Source organism: Mauremys reevesii, linkage group 2 (assembly GCF_016161935.1).
Source record: "Mauremys reevesii isolate NIE-2019 linkage group 2, ASM1616193v1, whole genome shotgun sequence".
Taxonomy (NCBI): domain Eukaryota; kingdom Metazoa; phylum Chordata; order Testudines; family Geoemydidae; genus Mauremys; species Mauremys reevesii.
This window is the reverse complement of record NC_052624.1, coordinates 173,437,835-173,460,673: the sequence shown is the minus strand read 5'-3', so window position 1 is coordinate 173,460,673 and position 22,839 is coordinate 173,437,835. Positions and strand designations below refer to the sequence as shown.

Genomic DNA, 22,839 nt, shown 5'->3' with positions numbered 1-22,839 from the left:
TTCATTTTATTTTGGCCATGCCCCTTTTGTGCTTTTTCACATATCAAAGCAAATGAAAGATCTTAGAAGAGAAAAGATGTCTAATCTCCAGAGAAAACAGATGCTGCAAAAATTACCTGTTATACTAGATACCCTGGAAACATCTTGAGACTGAGTAGAGCGGTTTCGATTCTGCTGCCTGCGCCTGCTTGTGGCTGACCTAGTGGTCCGAACATGAACCTCACTCACTTTGAAAAAGGCCACCATGAAAGGCTGCTTGTCATAAGGGCCATTTCGGCCTATCAGGCCTGCTGCTCTAGGGTTTACACTGAGACCTTCAAATGGAACAACAACAACAAAAGAAAGAAAAAAGGTGTGTTAAAAAATCACAGTCTTGAATAGTTTTTGCTAGCAACACAGACACAGCTGCTCTCCTACAAGTAGCATTCCCTTTCCCCTTATTTTCGGTTCTCTCTCCTCCTTTACCCCCTCCGCCATAGCCTGTCGTCTTCTTCATGACATTCTTTAACTTGAACTCTGAGCTCTTCAGAGCAGGGACCTTTTGAATTCTTATAGCATCTCTAATGCTGTGTATAGGCATTGGTATATTACACATATATAATTAAATGCCTAAATCTGTTGTAAAATTAGTGATGACACTTCTGAGCCACCAAGAATAGAGACATTAAGGAGAAAACCTTGGGAAATTTTGAGGGGGAAAAGGCTGGCTACCTTTCCCATAAAGAGTTTAGAGTTGGGGCATAGCATCATATCAGTAGCTCCTACAAATAGGTGGACACTAGCATTCCACATTTTTTTTGGCAAAAGACACCGGACAGTCTCTGATCTCTTGCTTGAGTTTTATGGAGGAACTCCAAATAGGATGAAGAAAATGGAAAAAAGTGGAAGGCAGACATGATTCCACACCACTCCATGTTGTCATTCCTTTCTTACATTCTCCTTCCCCATCTTCCATCCTTTTCTTCCACCTTCCCACCACCAACCTCCCTTCTTCCATCTTTCAAAGTTGCCATGGGATTGTAAATGTTACTGTTTCTTCTGCAGCTCTCAGTCCCACAGTCCGCAAAGCCATTCCCACACATGGAATCTGATAAATTGCATCTCATGGTTAGAGTACTACACTGGGAGACAAACTCATGGGTTCTATCCTCAGTTGTGCTACTGACACTCCATGTCATGCTGGACAAGCTACATCTGTGCATCAGTTTTTCCATCCGTAAACTGATGACCATAATACTTCCCTACCCCACAGCACTATTGCAAGGCTTAATTAGGATCTGTAATGTGGATCACAATCCTTAGTGCTTTTCATTCATGTTAGTGAAAATTCTGCGGCTGCTTCTTTCAGGAGGCAATGCTTTTATCAGCAACTGATAGACTGAAGGCAGTGGGTGAAACCCTGGCTTCACTGGAGTCAATGATAGATGTGCTTTACCCTCTGATGTTTTTAGGGCCAGCTCAGTAGGAAGGATTCTGGGGTGGCAGAAACAACAACTGCAGCAAATCTAACATCAGTTTTAAAGCCATTGCACATCTTAAATGTGGACCTCTTTTTTTAAAAAGTTACACTGGAAAGTGTTTCCATCAGTTTGAAAAAATAAAAAAATAAAACTTATTTGGCTGGATTTTCAGAGGTGCGGAGGTCAAAGGGAGCATCAGAAATGGAGAGTATCTGCAAGCCAGGCCACTTGTGTATGGGGAAAGTGGCATTCCTATGGGCTAACTATGCCAGGATCTACGTATGTAATACATACAACAGAAAGAACTCAAAGTACTCCTAGTATTTTAGAGAGACACACAGAAGACCATCAGACAGACAGTAAGTAGCCTTCAATCTGTGCACTTGAATGCATTGCCTAGTCTATCACATCACAGTTGTACGCTTGGATACATTACCCAGACCATCACATTAGGGCTGATGGCTATAAACAATTAACAAAGACAGTCACCTGCCAGATGAATCAAGTAAGTTGGTCTGTAACCTACCATCCCTGGTCACCACACTCAGCTGGAGCCCCATGTTGTGCTGAGGGTTCATCACCCACATGTTACTGGTGGCAGTGATGTCAAACTCCAGCCAGCCTTCTTCTGAGGCCCACACTGCTCTGGTATCCAGCAAAAACAGATCAGAATCTCTGCAAAAGAGAACGGGAACATGAGGGGGGTTCCAGATTTCCCCACGTGCTTCCACTATCACAGTAGTGGGAAGGGTCGAAATTAAAATATTGCTCATTTGTTACTATAATTTCACCATGAAAAGGCATGTGCTTCTGCACATAAAGTTCAAAATGTTACAAAAATGTAGCTGTTTTCCAGGCTTGTGGAACCCATACCAGCTACAGAAATGCTAATACTTAGGAGTGTGTGTTAGTAACTGGATTTTAAGCCTTACCCCAGTGAGGCCTGGATGTAAATAAAGTCTAGCAGGGCTGCCCAGAGGATTCAGGGGGCCCGGAGCAAAGCAATTTCAGGGGCCCCTTCCATTAAAAAAAGTTGCAATACTATAGAATACTATATTTTCATGGGGGCTCCTAGGGGCCTGTGGCCAATTTTCCACCCTCCCCCCCCGGGCAGCCCTGGAGTCTACATTGTACAGTGGCCAAAAGTTATTACCATGTCTATCTGTTTTCTAATATTTATCCCTATTTATGTAAAGGGCTACAATTCTTATGTGTGATGAGCCAATATTGCAACAGTAATTTGGATCTCTGACACCAATCCTATCACTATTTCTTTTGCAAAAACACATTACAATTAATAAGAGCGTAAGGAAAGTGAGAAAACAGGTTACCTGTCCCCCTTCTTCCATCAAAGATTAATTACAGAAAAAGTTTTGTTTGAGTTACATTTTATTTTTGGCCAAATGCTATGTCATATTGCCCAGTAGTTTGGTTTACATGAGATCACACATGGAAAAACAGGCGCGTCAGTATACTGGGGCTCTTAGTGCAGCTACTTTTTATAGTGGAAAGGCTTTGCTCCTCCCTCTGCTAGTAACCACACTCTGGGTTGACTCAGCAGCCTTTCCACAGGGGAAATTCTGTGACCTTCACCTCCAGTAGCAGCAAGTGGTGGGGCTGGTTAGCTGCTGTATGCTTTGGAAAAACTCTGTGGTTGCAAGATTTGGGCTTCACCAGGCATGCTGTGTACCCTGGAGCACAACGATTGTAGAGGGATTAACTGCTGGATCAGCCCAGAGTCTTAATAAATCTTCCAGATTGGTCCCTGGCACCCTCTGAAGTGGGCTACACAGGTGCAAGTGGGTCCTCTTAGTCCCTGCGCTCTGTCTCTCCTCTGAATTTCCCTCTTCAATCTGCTTCCTGTAAACCAACTCTGCCCTCCTCCACCCTAACATGCTTCAGCCTGCCTTCCTCTCTCCCCCAAACCCTAAATAAAAGACACATTACTTCCACCCAAAACAAATGTGTTTGGTCACAAAACTATTCGGAAACATGTACAGAGCAAACCTACGCTTTCACAAACACTCATAAAACATCAAATTAACAAGGAGCATGGACAGATCACGTTTAAATTCAGGGCCTGATTTGCCACTATAATGCCTTTTAGGAAACCTTTTACATATCTGTGGAGTGAGTGAAAAGTGCTGTAAAATGCAACCAAATCAAAATTCTCCATTTTGCACAATACTAGCTTTTTACACCCACTTTGCACAGGTATGAATGATCACATAAGGCGAGAAAAACACTAGAAAAATCAGGCCGTTCAATTCAACTAATTGTTCACAAATAGGTTTACAGATCATTCAATAGGCCTGAGTTAATTTTTTTAATTATCAAAAAAAAAATTTCCTCTAAAAATTCTCACCATTTTCCAGCCAGCACCACTATTCCACTAGCTCTTCTCCTTGGTACAGGTTTATGAAGCCAACTATTGAAGTATTATTCCACAGATGTTATAGGTGACACTAGTAGAAGCACCTATAGTTAAGGTAGCCTGATACTTACCACTATAAGGCCTGTTTTCAGCTGTTGTAACTTTATCAAAATAACTACTTGTGCTGACATTTTAATTTTCAGGAGAAAAAATGGTTTAGCTGTTTCCAGGAACAAAATTAGGAGAAAATGTTTTCCTCATGTTAAAAAATGTTTCCAGTCATTTCACAAAGAAGCCCTAACACTTCATGCTTTGGAGCAGGGATTTGAAATTTGGCAGAGGCCTGCTCTAAGTAGGGATGTGCCTTTTGCTCTCCCTGTGAAAATTTACCAAAATTTGTCCATGCTCAATAAAGACTCAGAGTTTAGCAGCTAAATTCTCTGAAGATTCCATCTGCACCAAGGATGCTTCATCCCCACATAACTGCTACAGGGCAATCTGACTGTTTGTATGCCATCCCCACAGAGCAACAGAGCATGCACCGTCATATGGCTACATGGCAGGGCAGAACTTTCCCTGGAATTGCTCCTCCTGTCAATTGAAGGCCACTGTGGATCCAGGTCCCAAAACTACAAGCAGCCCCTCCTGTGCTTTCAGGCTTCCCTGCTGGCATCCATGCAGCATGGAGAAGAAAGCCTAACTGAAATGCAGAAGGGTGAGGAGAGACAGACTGAGAAAGGGACAAGCTGGAGTGGTCAGGCTTGGGGAGGATGGGAACAGAAAGGGGTCTGTAACCACTACAGCACACTCCCCTCAAGAAACCAGTATTAAGCCCAGGTCTCAACATTCCTCTGCCGTCTGAAAATATCTGTGAAACCCACTGGCACAATGTGCATCTGTCTCATCCTCCTCCTGTTGTTACAGACCCCCACAGAGAATAACAACCTACTACCACCACCAATTATTCTGTTAGCTCAGATGGTCTGTGTTGCAAATCTAAAGGTTCTAACCCTGCTGATAGGTAGTGGGGCGGGGGGGGGGAAATATGGTTCTCCATGAGTAATTTTCTACAAACTGAAAAATGTCACCAATGCTAAGATCGTACAATCAAGCACTTGAAACTTAATAAATGCCAAAAATAAGGCTGCCTGCGCAGCCTTAATTTTGTTCCCGTCTGTGCATGCATGATTGCTCAGGACTTAATCAGGGTTGTGTAGCAAACGAGGCCACTGCCCATAAGCTCCTTGCCCCATTTACGGAAGAAGTTGGAAGTGAATGAGGCAGGGGATGGCAGGAAGAGAAAGGAAGGTCTGATGGTTAAGGCATCTGAAAGCTGCCCTGGGGAACAGGATTCTATCCCTGCCTCTGCCACAGAATAGTCACTGAAGCCAAATGTTTCACAGGTGGCCACTAAATACATTTTCCTCATTTCCTAAGTGCCCAACTTGAAATACCTGAGGCCAGATTTGTGGATGCGCTGTACACTCACAGCTGCAACAGAAGTCAATTGAACCCCGTTCTGAATATATGAAGTGCTGCAAAATGCTAAATACTCAGAAAAGTTAGGCCCTTAACCATCTCAAATTGGGCACCCAAAATTAGTGAACATGTTTTACTTTAATCCAGGGGTCGGCAACCTTTCAGAAGTGGTGTGCTGAGTCATCATTTATTCACTCTGATTTAAGGTTTTGTGTGCCGGTAATACATTTTAACTTTTTTTAGGTTTCTCTCTATAAGTCTATATATAATATAACTAAACTACTGTTGTAGGTGAAGTAAACAAGGTTTTCAAAATGTTTAAGAAGCTTCATTTAAAATTAAATTAAAATGCTGATCTTAAGCTGCTGGCCTGCTCAGCCCACTCCCAGCCTGGGTTTCAGTTCACCTAGGCCAGCAGCGGGCTGAGTGGGGCCGGCGGCTGGGACCCCAGCTGGCAAGGGGCCGGCAGTCAGAACCCCAGACCGGCGGTGGACTGAGTGGGGCCGGCACCCCAGACCAGCAGCGGGCCGAGCTGCTCAGCCCTCTGACGGTCTGGGGTTCCGTCCGCTGGCTCCTGCCAGCCAGGGTCCCGGCTGCCAGCCCCGCTCAGCCCACTGCCAGTCTGAGGTTCTGGCTGCCGGCCCTTTGCCAGTTGGGGTCCCAGCCACCGGCCCTGCTCAGCCCACTGCCAGCCTGGGGTCGCGGCCCTGCCCACATACAGTGGGTACTTACCTTCTCCCTGGTTCTGGCCCATTCTCTTTCTCTCTCTCTCTCTCTCTCTCTCTCTGCACTGAGCACAGGGCTGGGGGTGAAGGAGCAGGCTAGGGGTTGGGGTGCAGGGTCTGGCCAAGAGCTAGAATGAGGGAGGGGGCTCAAGGTTGGGGCAGGAGGGTTGGGTGTGAAGCGATTACCTGGGCAGCTCCCATTTGGTGTGAAGGGTGCAGGTGGGAATGGGGAGGGGATGCAGGAGCTCCCATTTGGTGCTCAGGGTGGGGATGTGGGGGGTACAAGAGTCAGGGAATGGGGTGTGGAGGGGCTGGGTACGTGTGGGGAGTGCAGGAGTCAGGGCAGGGGGTGTGGGGAGTGAAGGAGTCAGGGCAGGGGGTGTGGGGAGGCTGGGTATGTGTGGGGAGTGCAGGAGTCAGGGCAGAGGGCTGGGGGCGTGTAAGGGGGTGCAGGAGTCAGGGCATGGGGTGTGGGGGGGCTGGGTATGTGTGGAGGGTGCAGGAGTCAGGGATGGGGTCGTGAGGGGGATGCAGGGAGCTGGGGTGCAAGGGGGGTGCAGGGGTCAGGGCAGAGAGCTGGGGGGGAGGGCTGGGATCAGGGGGGTGCTCCTACCCTCCTTCCCCAAGGCCGCTCCTGCCTCCCTTCCCTGCCTCCTTACCGGTCTGAGCAGCAAGGGCGCTGGGGCTGCTCTTCTCCCCTCCCTCGCAAGGGCCATCAGCGGTGGTGAGGGAGAGGAGCTGGGGCTCGACACAGCACGCTGGGGGAAGACAGAGGTGGGGAAGAGGGAAGCTTGGCTGCTGGCAGAGCCTGCTGTACAGCAGCGGCCGGCAGGACCAAGCTTGCTTCTGCCCCCTGCCCCCGCCAGAGAGAGCGGTAGGCAGGGGGCAGAGAAGAGTGGGCTGAGTCGGGCAGCATTTTTAATGGCACGCTGCTGCCTGCCGGGGTCTGGCTCAGCCCACTGCTGGGGTTCAGCAGCGGGCTGAGCGGGACCCCGGCAGGCAGCAGCGTGCCATTAAAAATCAGCTTGCGTGCCATCTTTGGCACACGTGCCGACCCCTGCTTTAATCTGTCGGTGCCTCGGTTCCTCATTTGTAAAATTGGGGTAGTGAAGATTGATTAAGGTTTGTGAAACACACTCAGATTCTATCATGAGGAGTGCTATAAAAAAAGCCCATGAGAAATATTAATTAGTTCTTCAGAGCAGGGTTCAAATAGTGTGCCATGAGTAAGGCCTTGAACAATAAGGATAAAACAAAATATTCAATAGTTAGCCATTCAGTGAGCACCGTCCATCCTGTGCCGTGAATGAGATAGGGCTCCTGTGGAAAAAAATAGTTTGTGACCATATTATTAAAAACTGTATTGTACTTTTTGCATATAGGAGCAGCAGAAAGGTAGGAATGGATAGGGGACATGGACCAGGCAGAGAAGACTGGAGGGAGCGAAAGAGAAAGACTGTTAGTGGAAAGTCAGAAATGGGCAAGAAGTGGTCTGAGCAAGCTACCTATGACCGGATAGGAACTAATGTCTACAGCACAGACTCAAGACAGACGGAATCAGATGCTATCACTGATCCACGCACAAACTTCTCTTCATTTCAAGGATACTGTGTAGTCTCCTGCATATGCAGAGAAAGAGGACTTTTGAATTCAGTATATAGAAGTGAAGTTCCAGCACCATAATGAACCATTTCTTAACACTTAGTCAAATTGTCCCTAGTATTTTATATCTATAAACAGTTCTCTTTTTCTGCATTTACACTGTGCTCATCATCACTGTGATATCTGAGAACCTAATCAAGATTTTAATCATACTTAATACTCAAACTCCTGCAAGTAGTTAATTCAGTAATGTTTGTGCAGCCCATTAAACATGTAAAACACTGTATAATTGATAGGTTTGTATTATTATGGGGAAGTAAATAAATGGGGGGGAACTGAGGCAGTGAGGTGAAGTGATTTTTCCCAAGACTACACTGCAAGCCAACTGGAGAGATGAGAGTCAGGAATTCCTCACTCAGCTAGGAGCTCATTCCTTTAGACCTCATATTATGGGTCTGACTCAAAACTCACTGAAGTAAATGGGAGTGTTTCCACAGCCTCCAACTGACTTTGGATCAGGCCCTGCAAACAAAGGTCAAGACAACAATTGCAAGTGGCTGAAAGAATCACACAGTCTAAGGGAGAAGTATGATTTGTCTGTGAATCATAAATTCTGCCCTAACTCCAGTACTCTGGAAGAGAATCCATTTATAAATATCCAGCTATAAATATCAACTATAGCTACTATTCTTAACACCAGAATCCTGGCCATGTAGTCAGGGCATTTATGGGAGGAATAGTTTGCATCTACACCTCTATCCCGATATAATGCAGTCCTCAGGAGACAAAAAAATCTCACTGCGTTATAGGTGAGACCACGTTATATCGAACTTGCTTCCCCCCCTCCGCCCCGTTCCTTGTTCCCTGACCACTCCTTCCAGAGACCCCCATCCCTAATGACCCCCAGGACCCCATCCCTTACCCAGCCCCCCTGCTCCCTGTCCCCTGACTGCTCCGACCTCTATGCACACCCCCCGCCCCCTGACAGGGGTAGAGGTGTAATTATGGTGTTTTCCCCTGTAATTAAATATTTCATTAGCTAAAATCTCAATAAACCTTTCAACAAAATGTCCGTGGGTGTTAATTCATTTTAATTATTTAACTAAATGCTAATTAGCTTATATTTTAGTCAAGTGGCTAATCTTTGTTATTATAGTTAGTGAAATTGCCAGATTAAAATAATTTCTCTCTGTCCTGAGTACACATTATAACATGGAATTTTGCCACAGGAAAAACACCAGTGCTATAAAAAGCTGAATTTTACGAAGTATATACTGGAAAAAGGTTTTCTGTTTTCCCAACAGTCCTTTCTCCCTCCGCGTCTCCGTCCCCCACCCCAACTAGGCAGAAGTTTTCCCAAGAAAGCAGTGAGAATAAATACAGCTCTCACCTTCAAACGACTAAGTTAAAGGCCTCTTATTTTAATTACGGATGAGGAACAACATTTTTGGCTCAGCTTCAAAGCTCACAAGCACCCAGGTGTTTAAGGGATTGTTACGCATTGACAGCCATTTACTGAGGCATTAGTTACTATAAGTCCCTAAAACTTTCTTCAGCTGAACATTTTTGTTTACTTTTCTTCAAAGACAAGTTGACATAATAGTCTAGACTGCATAACGTCAACCTCAAAGGAGATTTTTGCACAGAAATGTGAGGGGTTTTTACTGCATTATTTGTAAAAAATTTATATCCTTTCTTAATACTTTTTTGTATATCACATTCAGTCTACAGTTTGCACTACTTCAGATCTCCAGAAAAATTATTCTGGGTGTGATACTGCTGATTCATCATCAAGATCTTTTCTTCTGAACAACCAACACAAACAGAATGAAAAATTGTATCGACCATAAAATATAGTCTTGCTGAGTCAAGATTTTGAAGGTACAGCCTAGCACAACTGTAAATCAAATTCTTTCAGTATGTTATTTTTAGTGTTGCCTAGATAAAAATCTTAAAGAGTTTGCTGACATGCAGGACATACTGTATAAATTGTGTGTAGAACATGATGCATGCAAAGTTATAACATGAAATATTAACAACTTTGCATTTGTAAAGCACCTTTATTCAACAGATCACAAAGCACCTCACAAAGTTAGGAAATTGGAACTGGATCCTGCAAAGAGCTCCATGTAAGGGAACCCCTGTGCCTGTGAGAAACCAAAAGAAAGTCAATGGCCTCCGTGTGCGTGCAGGGTCTCTCCACATGGAACTCTTTGTAGGACCAGGCCCTTAACTCTCATAACCCTGACAGGTAAGTATTATAGTATTATTTCCATTTTACAAATGGTTAAACTGAAAAAATATTGCCTAAGCTCACATTAGTAGAGTGTGTTTCTCCTGACTCCCAGTCCAGTGCTTTAATCAAAAGACCAATATACTCTAAGTAGACAATGTCTCATCTCCAAATTCAGTTGATTTTGCACTAATAGGGCTTTTCTTTGTCCTTAAAAAAAAAAGGGATGGGGGAGCTAAAGAAGTTTCCTTTATATTCTGGTGGAAAAGGTAACTAGCTACAGGACTGAACATTTATCTGCTAAATTCGCCCCAGAACATTTTGACTTTTAAACCACTTTAAGCACACATTCACACCCTCCCACCCCTCCCACTCAGGAGTAAATATATGCACACTATATACAAATCTGACCTTAGCTTGAGACAGATTGACGTTAACTTTGCCATTTGTTTTGAACAAACCAATTCCAATCCAGTTGGGGACAGTTATTTTCTAAACTATAAACACTGCTTGCAAATCAATTTTCCCTTTAGATTAGAAACTCAGACAGTATTTGTATAAATATCCTGTTGCAAACAGAAAGACTTTACTACCACTAACTGACAGCTAAAAATAACGACAGTTTTAACCCTTAATGGAATGATGTTCTGTTGCAGGAGAACACACTATATAAATGGGAGAAGTGAAGGACATACCCCACCCCAATTTTATCATGTGGGAGAAACCTTTCTATGCACATCAAGCTACCATATTTCATTCTTGATACAAATGAAATTGTTTAATAAATGTTGACCATTAAGGCACCATATCCTTCCTTCCTTTGATCTTCAGCTCAAGCCATTGCTTCATTTTTTTTTAAATAGATTAGTTGTTTGGACAGTGTAGGAGGGTTCTGAGGTCTGTACTAACAGGATATTTACACTTGAAAAAATAATAATCATCCCAACCAAGGGCTGACATCTTTGATCAACCATAAATCTTCTCAGCCCTCCCACTCCTGACCCAACACTTCGCCGAGAGAAAGCAAGAACATTTCTGAGCAAAAAATATACATAACGGTCTGTTTCCAGAAATAAATCTGTTTCTTCCCTTCACTTTTCATGTCTCCCTTAAATGAGTAACCCACTTCCAAACAGAGTTGAAACTCAAATTCCCTCTTCTGTTTCTACAAACTCAGCATTCTATATATATTTGGAACACAAATGTAAATAGGGTTGAATTCCTCTCTGTTCTGCCTCAGCATCATAAAAGGTTGCATTACTACAGTCTGCCGTGTTTTGTGAACTAGAATGTCTCTCCCATTTATAATGAAGCTGGTCACAAACACTTGAAAGTCAGTGAGACTTGTGTCCCCTACATTCTTTTGGTGCTTTTGACAATCTCTCTTATTTTGTGTATTTAAAAAATGAACACTCTGGTGCTGAAAGAACCCAGGGACAGAGAATAACCTCTTGGGACATGTCTACGTTCCAATCACGGGGTGTAATTGTAGCTTGAGTAGACCTTCCTGAGCTAGCTTTAATCTAGCTAGCTTGGGTGACAGAGCTTTGAAGCCATGGCACCACGGACTTCAGAGCAGGTTAACCACCGAAGTCCTGAGTATTCTGGGCGGGCTTGTACAGAAAGCATGGAAGCCCATGCTGATGATGCTTCAATGCTACTGATATCTGATTCTAGCTAGCTCAGGTGTGTCTACATGAGCTGCAGTCACATACTATGATTGCAGCATAGACATAACCTCAGTCTTTGAAAACTTAAAGGCTGAAAGGAAGCAGAAGCTGATGGATGTATTGTTTTATAAAATGTTTCATTTTCACCTCCTAACCTCAGACTAGCCTACAATTTGTTTCAAAATTTAGACTGCTACATTCAAAATAAGTCCAAAGTTACTTTAAATCTGTTTTACAAGACTGTTTTCTACACAATCACAAAATCTATATTAACCATTCAAAGGGGATGCTTAAGGTAGGTCAAATTTCTGGCCAAACTTAAGTTTAATTAATCTTTTCTCAATGTTCTGCTGACATCATCAGTGGGTTTTGTAATGAAAAAAAGTAGTCTGTAACAATTATTTGATTTTAATCAGAAATTCAACAACTAAGCACTGTTTTTAACCTTACAAAGGACTGGAAGGGGAACCAAAACATTGCTGACACTATTGAGTCAGTATAAAAATATTTTCTTTTTTAAAAAGAGAATGTGCTTAGATCACACTGCCCTGAATGCCTACTGCAATGTCTCCAGGTGCCATGAGTATCATTTTTACTTTTTGATTGCTTTAAATAAAGGCAATGATTTTATGCTATTTTAAGAAGAACCGATATGACCATTCACTTCTGTTTTGTTGCTTTCTCAGTACATGCCCAAATACAGAATTATAGAGCATTCATCTACGAGAATTTCAGTGCAAGGTCTGTACACTGTAACATCTGTAAGCTTGTCATCAGCCTCGTCTACAATGGCGAAAATAAGACCCATTATTCAATACCAAGTATCAGAGGGGTAGCCGTGTTAGTCTGGTTCTGTAGAAGCAGCAAAGAATCCTGTGGCACCTTATACACTAACTGTTAGTCTATAAGGTGCCACAGGATTCTTTGCTGCTTATTCAATACCAGTACAGTTCCATCAATAGTAAACAACAGAAAGGGCTCAAGAGTAGGGTATTTTTTTAAACCCCTATGTCATCTAACTCCACTGAGGAAGGGTTATTAGCACTGTCATAAGGTGCTAATAAGCAAAACCTCTATGAAGTCAGTCAGCAGTTTTATTTTTCCTTCTTAAGAAGAGCTGAATAACAGTTTTTATTACATGCTTCTGAACCAATGGACACCTCCCCCCCACCCCGAGTCCTGAGCGAACCTTGCTCCTTACCAGGTATCTTTCCTAAAAGACTTGTTCCTATCTCCAGAGTGTGTGTGTAGGGGGATTAAGGTTGCATACAGTGGCTCATTCTTTTCCTGATAAGTTCAGGGGCACCTTTTTGGGGTGATTCACTTATTTTTGTCCCCCTCCCAGGTCTCTTCCCTGCAGTTTCCCCTTTTCTTTTTCTTGAGACACTCAATCTTCTCATCTGTTTCATTCGTTAACTGAGGCTTCATCTCCCCAAATTCATGTATTCATGGATTCTCCCCTCCCGGTACATTCACGACTTTTCTTGCTCAAAGAAACGCAGAGCTTTTCACATTTCAGTGACTCGCTCAAATCCAGCCCAGATCAGTAATCACCAAGAATTATCATCACTCAAAGGTGTTTCATCAGCCTATAGAAATGAATTGTTCCTTTTCCTAGCAGATTTGTGTCTGCATTATAAAAGCCACTGTTAAACTGACACCCTTGTTGGCAATCTCAAGAGGAAAGATCAATGCTTGAACGGACATCTTATCTCAGCTCTAAAAGTGAATCCTCTTGATCAGGGTTGACGAATAATATCTGGCAGCAGAGCAGTGTGAGAAAGGTGCTGCTGCAGCTTCTTGTGCTGTATCTGTTTTAGATGGATAGATAACTGCAGTTTTGTCAATCCACCACCTCGCACACAAGCACTAAAATTCATTTTTGTTCACCCCAAATCCAGCTAGAATTTCCCCATACTTCTCTTCAATTTAGCTGAGTTAAAGATCCATGGCTAGAATTCAGGATGTCTACAGACTCTTCTTCATTTAGTACAATGTCATCAAATGTCAGGAAATATCAGGTCCTTATTCAAGCCATTAGTCTAAAGGAAGTGTGACAACACAACCTTTTAAGTAAAAGGCAGCTGTTCTTTTTTGGCTTATAAGTCAGCTGCTGGAACTCAATACAGGCCTTACAAACGTTTTTTTGGCTCCCTTTAAAAAAAACTATTGCTTTTTTGCTTTTCAGCCATAAAACACTGTTCCCAATAGACAAAGAAAACAATATATCCCAAATGAATCACTAAAGCAAAACTTTAGCCACAACTTCCGTATAAGTATTTTCATCACAAGGAAAAGAAAATAAGTGGTCTGATGATCAAAGGATAAAAAGTTACTCAAAGCAAGTGTGTTTCAAACTTCATGTAGGGCATCCAAAGAGACTTCAAGACAAGAAGATGGGATGTGTTTATGTGTGGACTTTCCTAGGTACAGATGTTGGCGAGCACCTGTAAACAAGTACCTAGTGTTTGCCTTTAAGAGAGGCCAGGGACAAGGGTACACATTACACTCACCTGGTTACACATTTGGGTCTGGCAACCACACCCTATAGTGTCAAAAATGTAAATAGAACCTATACTTGCAGAGTGGCCAGAAGCTTGCGTTTCTTGCAAAACAGTATCCATTTTTTAAAAAATGAAAAAATCCACAACTACTTAAGCTAAGAGTAGAAGAAATAAAGTGTGCTCTCTAATGACACTGAGAATATATGGGCCTAATTTTTCCCTTGTCACTAGAAGCCCAATCTGTGTAGACAAGTCCTGGGCATGCATCCAAAGTGCATGTTTCTTTAGCTAGAGCTCATCCTCTGCCCCCTCTCCCCCCCGCAACATAAATATATACACATTTTTTATATACATACACACACATACATACACACATATACATAAAACACACACACATATATAAATAAATTCCTTAAGGGAACAGATGAGTAAGGATTAGTATAGAGCTATGGAGATCTGGGTCACCAGTTCAAATCTAGCCCATGTTAATAGTGACTGAAAATTGCTGTCTGTTTGGCCTAGATGAAACTTCTCTAGGATTCTCAGTTCAGATTCTAGCATACACCTCACTACAGGCACCCTTGTCGGCAGTATCAACAGGAAAACACCACTGAATGGAGAGACTTGAATTACTTTCTTGATCACTCCAATTCCATGTTGAGGTGCTGCTGGCTGCAGGGTACCATTTCTGTGACTAAACAGAGGGCTGCAGTAGCCAGGACTGTCAATCTTGCATGAGTACTACATTCCCAATAAAAAGGTACATTTATCTCCTAACTCAACAGTGCAACCTACGTTCAGGCATTGTGTTTATTAAGATATTATTTGAAATATAGATATGGCATGTCAATAACATCATATACAAAACTACTAACAACTACTTTGAAACAAAGACTTCACCAGCCTCTAAGAAATGGGAGTATTAATTGCTATGGGCCATATCAGAGTCCCATTTCTCTTCACTAGTTTTTAAGTTATAATACTTTACTCAATTCACTCTACTATAATGTTACATACAAACAAAAGTTATCAAATGCCCCATAGTGGAAGGAATGTCAGACCTGCTAAAATATGCATTACTATGGCTTGCTCTAGTGACTGGTGCACAGAAGCTATACTGAAGGCCTAAAACTACATTAGTTAACAGAGATTCTCCTTCAGCTCCAGTGATGGAAACATGTATTTGTGGAAAAGTCCTGGGTTTTGGTCTTTAAGCCTGTGTGGTTACAATGAACAGAGCAGCCTACATGTCCATGTAATTTCTACCATTGCTCCCCCCACCCCTTCCATATCAGCTCATATATACTTCTAGCTAGCAAACATGAGATTCCAGCAGACCACAACTTAGAAAACCCAACATTATTCCCTTCAAACATTGACATTATGCATCCAATTATTTCACTCCTTTTCTACAAATGCCAGTCCTCTCAGCTTCAATTAGTGAATGGTTGCTCGGTCTTCACAACATTTATTCACCTAAGGCATGGCCCCAAAAATGACATCAATGGAAAGTCTGAGAAAGAAACATCACAAAACACCACCACCTTGCAAACCATCACAAGGAAAAGAAAATATTTCCTTTTAATGCTGTAGTTTGCTGCATCTTCTCTTTCCTTTTATTATAGGAATAGCATCATTAGCCAGTAAATTGCTTATGTGGCTCAGATTTACTTTGACTGATCATTAATCTCATTTTTGTCTTGATGCTTCACTGCCATGAATGTTATCCCTTAAATATAGCAAATTGTTTCATATTTCTTATAATTTTTGTGCCACAAGTTCTATCTTCCCTATCTTTGCCCTCCACATCTTATTTGACACCAGTGGCCTACCAGCTGTCACTGTACTGGTTGCAAATTCTGCTAAGTATCAACACGCAGCAAAGTCCAGGGCTTTCTCATAGGCAGTAGATTGTCTATATCACTATATTTTGAATGTCCATTTGTCTATTAGATTCCTGTTATACAATAGTCAAAGCCTCGTATAGATAGGAGAGCCTATGGCCTGATAAAAAGCCCAATGAAGTTAGTGGAAAGACTACTATTGATTTCAAAGGGCATTGCATCAGGCTCCTACTCAACAGTATTGTTCAACATATGTACTATATATATATATATGTATATAGTGACAAAGCTCCAGGTCTATGTTGGTGGGTCCCACGCTTCCTGGCAGTTTCAGTGGCCTCAGAAGCTCACTAAGGCCCTCAATATGACCTCCTTTTCCCAGTATGGCGGCAAAGATTGTAGCTTATTGATCTATTTTCATCACAGGCCGGTATGGTAGGTGGGAAGGTGGAATACCCACAGTCTCTGTTGCTCCTTAGAGCTCCATAGGCACCGTTTGGTCTCCTACCTGGACCAAAGTCTGTTTCCCCTCTCAAGGGATCTCTGTAGATCATGCGGGGAGGAAGGGGGGAACTCGGGTCTGCCCTCTACTCCGGGTTCCAGCCCAGGGACCCTAATGGTAGCAGCTGTTAGCGCTTCCCTCTTCCTCTGACGCTGCTTTGATTCCCTGGGCCACTTCCCCGTGCTCCCCTTTCCCAATCTTCACCCTTACCTCAGGGCTCAGTACTGCTTCCTCTCCTCCAGCTCCTTTCACCTGGGCTCCTCTCGAGAGAGCTGGCAAGGAGAGCTTTTAAAGCAGTATAAGTGGGACCTTAATTGGTTCCAGCTGTCTCCATTAGCTTAACAGCCTTAACTGACCCTTTGTCAGTTAATTGAGGTCACGTGCCAGCATTAGCCTAACAACCTTAACGGGTTAAATTGGCCTCAGGTGTCTTGATTGGCCTGGAGTAGCCCTTGTTTGGCATCCAGGGAACAGGGACCTGCTCATTCTGAGGCTGATATACCTGCCTTCCACTACCCTCTTATATCCTTCTGGCCTGAGTCCATCACTATATATATATATATATATATATATATATATATATATATATAGTGATGGACTCACTAGTCAAATATAGTCATATTTGAGGCCCCAAATAATAAGAATAAACTTATATAGCAAGAGACAAAAGCCCATGGGTAAGTCCAAAACATGGAGACCTAGGTGAAGGGTCAGAATCTGGGGCCAACATTGACAATCACAGCAGGAACAAAGGAGAGACAAGAGGAAATACAGATGGGAAATCTAATGATCATAGATGTCTGTATACTAATGTAAGAAGTATCGGGAATAAACAAGAAGAATAAGAAATACTAATGAATAATCACAATTACAGCAAACTGGTATCACAGAAACTTGGTGGGATAAGTCACATGACTGAAATATTGGTATAGAATGGTACAGCTTGTTCAGGAAGGGGAAAAAGTGAGGAGGTGTTGTCTTATATATCAAAGATGTATACACTTGCATTGTGGTTGAGATAGAAGTGGGAGGCAGACCTATTGAAAGTCTCTGGGCAAGAATAAAAGGGTTAAAAGCAAAGGTGATATTATGGTAGGAGGTCCACTATAGATCACGTAAGCAGGAAGAAGAGGTGGACGAGTCTGTTTTTTTAAACAATTAAAAAAATCATCCAAAACACAGGACTTGATAGTGATGGGAGACTTCAACGACCCACACATCTTTTGGGAAAATAATACAAGGCACAGATTATCCAGGAAGTCCATGGAATGAATTGGAGAGAACTTTTTATTGAAGAAGGTGAAGAAAGCGACTAGGGGAGAGGCTGTTCTAGATTTGATTCTGACAAACAGGGAGGAACTAGTTGAGAATTTGAAGGTGGAAGGCAGCTTGGATGAAAATGATCATGAAATGATACGTTCATGATTCTACAGAATGGTAGCAGGGAAACAGCAGAATAAAGACAATGAACTTCAAGAAGGCAGATTTTAGCAAACTCAGAGAATTGGTAGGTAATATTTCATGGGAAGTAAATCTAAGGGAAAAAAAGAGCTCAGGAGAGTTGGCAGGTTTTTTTTTAAAAAGAAACATTATAAAGGGCACAAAAGCAAACTATCTTAATGCATAGGAAAGATAGGAAGTATGGAAACTAGGACAAATTATGAAGGATGAATACAACCCCCCCCCCCCACACACACACAAGCATGTAGGGACAAAATTAGAAAGGCCAATGCAAAAAATGAGATTAAACTAGCTAGGGACACACCGGATAACAAGAAAACATTTTTAAAATACACTAGAATCAAGGAGAAGACCAAGAACAAGGTAGGCCCATTACTCAACGGAGGAGGAAAAGACAATAATAGAAAATGCAGCAATGGCCAAAGTATTAAATGCCTTTTTAGTTACTGTTAACTTATTTAGTGAAAATGGTGATTGGATTATTAACATAGTGAACATCAGTATAAATGGGGTAGGATCTGAGGGTAAAATATGTAAAGAACAAGTTAAGAATTACTTAGACAAGTTAAATGTCTTCAAGTTGGCAGTACCTGATGAAATACAACCTAGAATACTTAAGGAACTGGTTGAAGAGATCTCTGAGCCATTAGTGATTATCTCTGAGAATTCGTGGAGGACAGGAAAGTTACCCGAGGACTGGAAAAAGGGCAAATATAGCACCTATCTATAAAAACAGGAATAAGGACAACCCAGCTTGTCAGCTTAACTTCGGTGCCCAGTAATATAATGGAGCAAATAATCAATTTGTAAGCATCTAGAAGAAAATAAGGTGATAAACAACAGTAAACATGGATTGTCAAGAACAAATCATGTCAGACCAACCTAATATTCTCCTTTAACAAGGGAGCAAACCTTGTGGGTAGGGGAAGAAGCAGGCGATGTGATATATCTCAATTTTAGACAGTATCAAAAGCCTTACTCTCATGAGCCTTAGGCCTTGGCTACACTTGCAAATTTGCAGCGCTGCAGCAGGGTGTGAAAACACACCCTCTCCTGCGCTGCAAATTGCGGCGCTGCAAAGCGCCAGTGTGGTCAAAGCCCCAGCGCTGGGAGCGCGGCTCTCAGCACTGTACGTTATTCCCCACAGGGAGGTGGAGTACGGACAGCGCTGGGAGAGCTCTCTCCCAGCACTGGCGCTTTGACTACACTTAGCGCTTCAAAGCGCTGCCGCTGCAGCGCTTTGAAGTGCAAGTGTAGCCAAAGCCGTATAAACAAACTGAAGTAATATAGCCTACAGAAACCTACTATAAGATGGATGCACAACTGTTTGGAAAACCGTACTCAGTAGTTATCATGGTTCACAATCGAGCTGGATGGGCACATTGATTGGGGTCCCACAGAGATCTGTCCTGGGTCCAGTTCTATTAAATATCTTCATAAATGATTTGGATAATGGCATAGAGAGTACACTTATAAAGTTTGTGGATGATATCAAGCAGGGAGGGATTGCAAGTACTTTGGACAACACAATTAGAGTTCAAGATGATCTTGACAACCCGGAAATATGGTCTGAAATAAATAGGATGAAATTCAATAAGGACAAATGCAAAGTACTACAAATAGGCAGGAATAATCAACTGCACAAATACAAAATGGGAAATGACTGCCTAGAAAGGGGTACTGCTGAAAAGGATCTGGGGGTTACAGTGGATCACAAACTAAATATGAGTCAACAATGTAATAGTACTGCAAAAACAAGTGAACATCATTCTGGGATATATTAGCTGAAGTGTTGTAAGCAAGATACGAGAAGTAATTTTTCCACTCAGCACTGATAAGACATCAACTGGAGTATTGTGTCCAGTTCTGGGCACTACACTTTTGGAAAAATATGGACAAATTGGAAAGTCCAGAGGAGAGCAACAAAAAAATGATTAAAGGTCTAGAAAACATGACCTACAAGGAAAGATAGAAAAAATTGGAGTTTGGTTTGGAGAAGAGAAGACTGACATAACGGGGACATAACAGTCTTCAAGTAAATAAAAGGTTGTTATAAAGAGTAGGGTGATAAATTGTTCTCCTTAAACACTGAGGACAGGACAAGAAGCAGTGGGTTTAAATTGCAGCAGAGGAGATTTAGGATAGACGTTAGAAAAAGCTTCCTAGCTGTACAGGTAGTTACACACTAGAACAAATTACCTAGGGAGGTTGTGGTATTGCGGTCACTGGAGGGTGAGGGGGTGGAGGAGGTGTTTAAGAACAAGTTACACAAATACCTGTTAAGGATGATCTAGGTCAGTGATACTTAGACTGAGGCTCAGGAGACACAAATGGCTCTTTAATGTGATTTACTTATTAATCAATCCAAGTTAGTAAAAGCATCTTAATTGGTCAATATGTTATTAACCAACTGTAGTTGATAAAATAATAATACTTAGTCAGTAATTTTGTTGTGAGAATTTAGATTCAATAGATAGATGCTCGATTAGACAGTAAATGAAACAATGAATACACACTGCTGTGGCTCTTTTGGACAATGTTGATGGCTAATTTGGCTCCTGAACCACAGATGTCTGAGTATCACTGGTCTAGCTAATTCTTAGACCTGCCTCTGTGCAGGGGGCTGGACTAGATGACTTACTGAGGTCCCTTCCAGTCCTATATTTCTATGATTCAGTGATTAGATTATCAATTAACCTTTAACAGAGGGATTTCCTGGAGATAATAACCTACATAGTTTTCCAAGTGCATTGAATTTAATCTTCCTGTAAAAGTAAAGCACTTTGTTTTTACCTATTAAGATATAAAGTTCGGCTCCTGTAATTCTGGGGCTGTCTTCTCCTTCTCATTTTCCTTGGTGTAACTTCCCTAAAGTCAATCAAGTTACTGTACTTCTGATTTACAAAGGTGCAACTTGGAGGAGAATGAGGAATACATTGCTTAGCAATGTTTCTGTAGCAGATTTACTCTAAATTTCCAGAATAGGCTCTATTATATATCCATTTAGCATCTATTTTAAATGGAACATACCCATTTTAGTGTGCATGAATAATGTTAGCAGTATAGAACCTTTAGTCTAAAATTACATGGCTTCATCCTAGATTCGTCTTACTTTAAGTCAACAAAATTATACTCCCCCAATGATATTCTGGACTAACATACTGTAGAGCAGGGGTCGGCAACCTTTCAGCAGTGGTGTGCCGAGTCTTCATTTATTCACTCTAATTTAAGGTTTCACATGCCAGTAATACATTTTAACATTTTTAGAAGGTCTCTTTCTATAAGTCTATAATATATAACTAAACTATTGTAGTATGTAAAGTAAATAAGGTTCTTAAAATGTTTAAGAAGCTTCATTTAAAATTAAATAAAAATGCAGAGCCTCCCGGACTGGTGGCCAAGACCTGGGCAGTATGAGTGCCACTGAAAATCAGCTCGCGTGCTGCCTTCGGCACCCGTGCCAGAGGTTGCCTACCCATGCTGTAGAGTTTATTCAGTCCATATCCATTTTATATTTTATGAAGTCTACTTCCCAATAAATGAAACCTGAACAGTAACAACCCCTATTAACCTGGGCAAAAAATATTCTACTAAGTGATTTCTGCACCTTTCGAATATTCCCACCTCTTTAAAAAAGGAGCCCTTCACCCCAGGCTTCACAGTTGCTGTGGTTAGTGAAAAAGAGTGACTGTCCTTTATGTACCTGTTCTGATGTTCTTGCAGGACTTGATAGATGCTGATAAGAAAGGTTTGATTTTTAAAACTCCCCATGACACAGTCCTTGTAGATTCGGAATTCCGCAGCAGTAACCGCCTCCCCCTCTGGGATCTGGGACAAGTTAAACTTGAACTCTTTGTGGTGTCGTTGGTGAGGTGTGAACTCCTTGTCATATTCAACTAAAACATTAAAAAACAAAACAGATTGTGACAAATTGAAATTAATAACAAGAGTTTTCTCATACATTCTGTCATCTCACAGCTCTTTACATCATTCATTAAGCCCCATGTTACCCTGTGAGAGAGGAAATTATTTATTTTCTCCATTCTGACGATGGGGCTATTGAAGCATAGAGAGGGACAGATAAAATTAAGTGAGCTGCACAGACCAGTAAGTCAGTGGCTGACCCAGAAACACAACCCAGACCTCCTGACTCCCAGGTTTATGCTTTAGGCTTCCAATCAAAATAAAATAATATTTGTATGACATTATGTCCAGGGTTAAAGTTAACCAAAAACACCCAGTTCCTCTTCCCTTTGTGGAAGCTTGCATTAGCATGAGAACTGCAAGCCAGTGGCCTCAGTTTTGGTTAGGTGTCTCTGGTTCCTCCGGCCGCACTGTCACTTGTAAATAGGAACAAGACATGTACAGAAAGTGAGACCCAAATCAGGCCACCTGAATTTATTCAAAGAGGTTTGCATCTTAGGATTTGCATTTTCTTCCCCAGAGGTTTTTCCTTTAATTTCTCTTCCCTTGTATACCTTCATTGTGCCTTGTTTGGGTTTTAACGTAATCCATTGTCATTTTGTCTTTGTTCCCTGGATTTTAATGTTATAATAATTTGTTTTAAAATGTTTATAAACTACAAAGATTTTTAAAAAATCCAATAAAGGTGCTCTCACCAATGGAGCTGAAACAGGAATTGTGTCAGTAATAAATAAGCCAACATTATGTTATCAATGTGAACATGTAACTATGGATTATTGGTGAGGGGAGGATTTTCCTTTTAAATCAGCCTGATGCTTTTTCCCTTTAACATGTCAACTTGCTCTTGCTCAAGAAGAAAGACCATACCATTCCCACCACCCCATCTTCCATCATCTTCAGATTACTTCCTATCTACGTAGGAATTTATATGGCTTTTACAACAACATTTGAGTGCCTCAAAATGTTCATGAAATTATCCTCACATCATCCTACAGGGTAAGGAGAGACGCCCATTTTATAGATGGGAAGCTGAGGCAGAGAAGATTAAGTGACTTGCTGAA

At 41.9% G+C, this 22,839-nt stretch overlaps 1 protein-coding gene and 1 long non-coding RNA gene across 3 annotated transcripts in view; one reads left to right on the top strand and one right to left on the bottom strand.

The window, feature by feature from the left end:
- Window positions 1-22,839, bottom strand: part of BMP6 (bone morphogenetic protein 6) — a 156,610-nt gene that overhangs the window by 14,605 nt on the left and 119,166 nt on the right. The window contains exons 2-4 of one of the 2 annotated variants that reach the window (XM_039523154.1): window positions 21,558-21,750; window positions 1,987-2,135; window positions 117-314 (exon numbers count right to left, since the gene is read on the bottom strand). In XM_039523154.1, the coding sequence (XP_039379088.1) occupies window positions 117-314; window positions 1,987-2,135; window positions 21,558-21,750 (540 nt within the window). The remainder of the gene's footprint in view (window positions 1-116; window positions 315-1,986; window positions 2,136-21,557; window positions 21,751-22,839) is intronic. The other variant, XM_039523155.1, reaches the window with a different exon arrangement.
- On the top strand, window positions 246-8,428 carry LOC120397397. The gene is made up of 3 exons (XR_005593776.1): window positions 246-352; window positions 1,633-1,819; window positions 7,421-8,428. It is a non-coding gene; the product is annotated as an uncharacterized LOC120397397 (long non-coding RNA).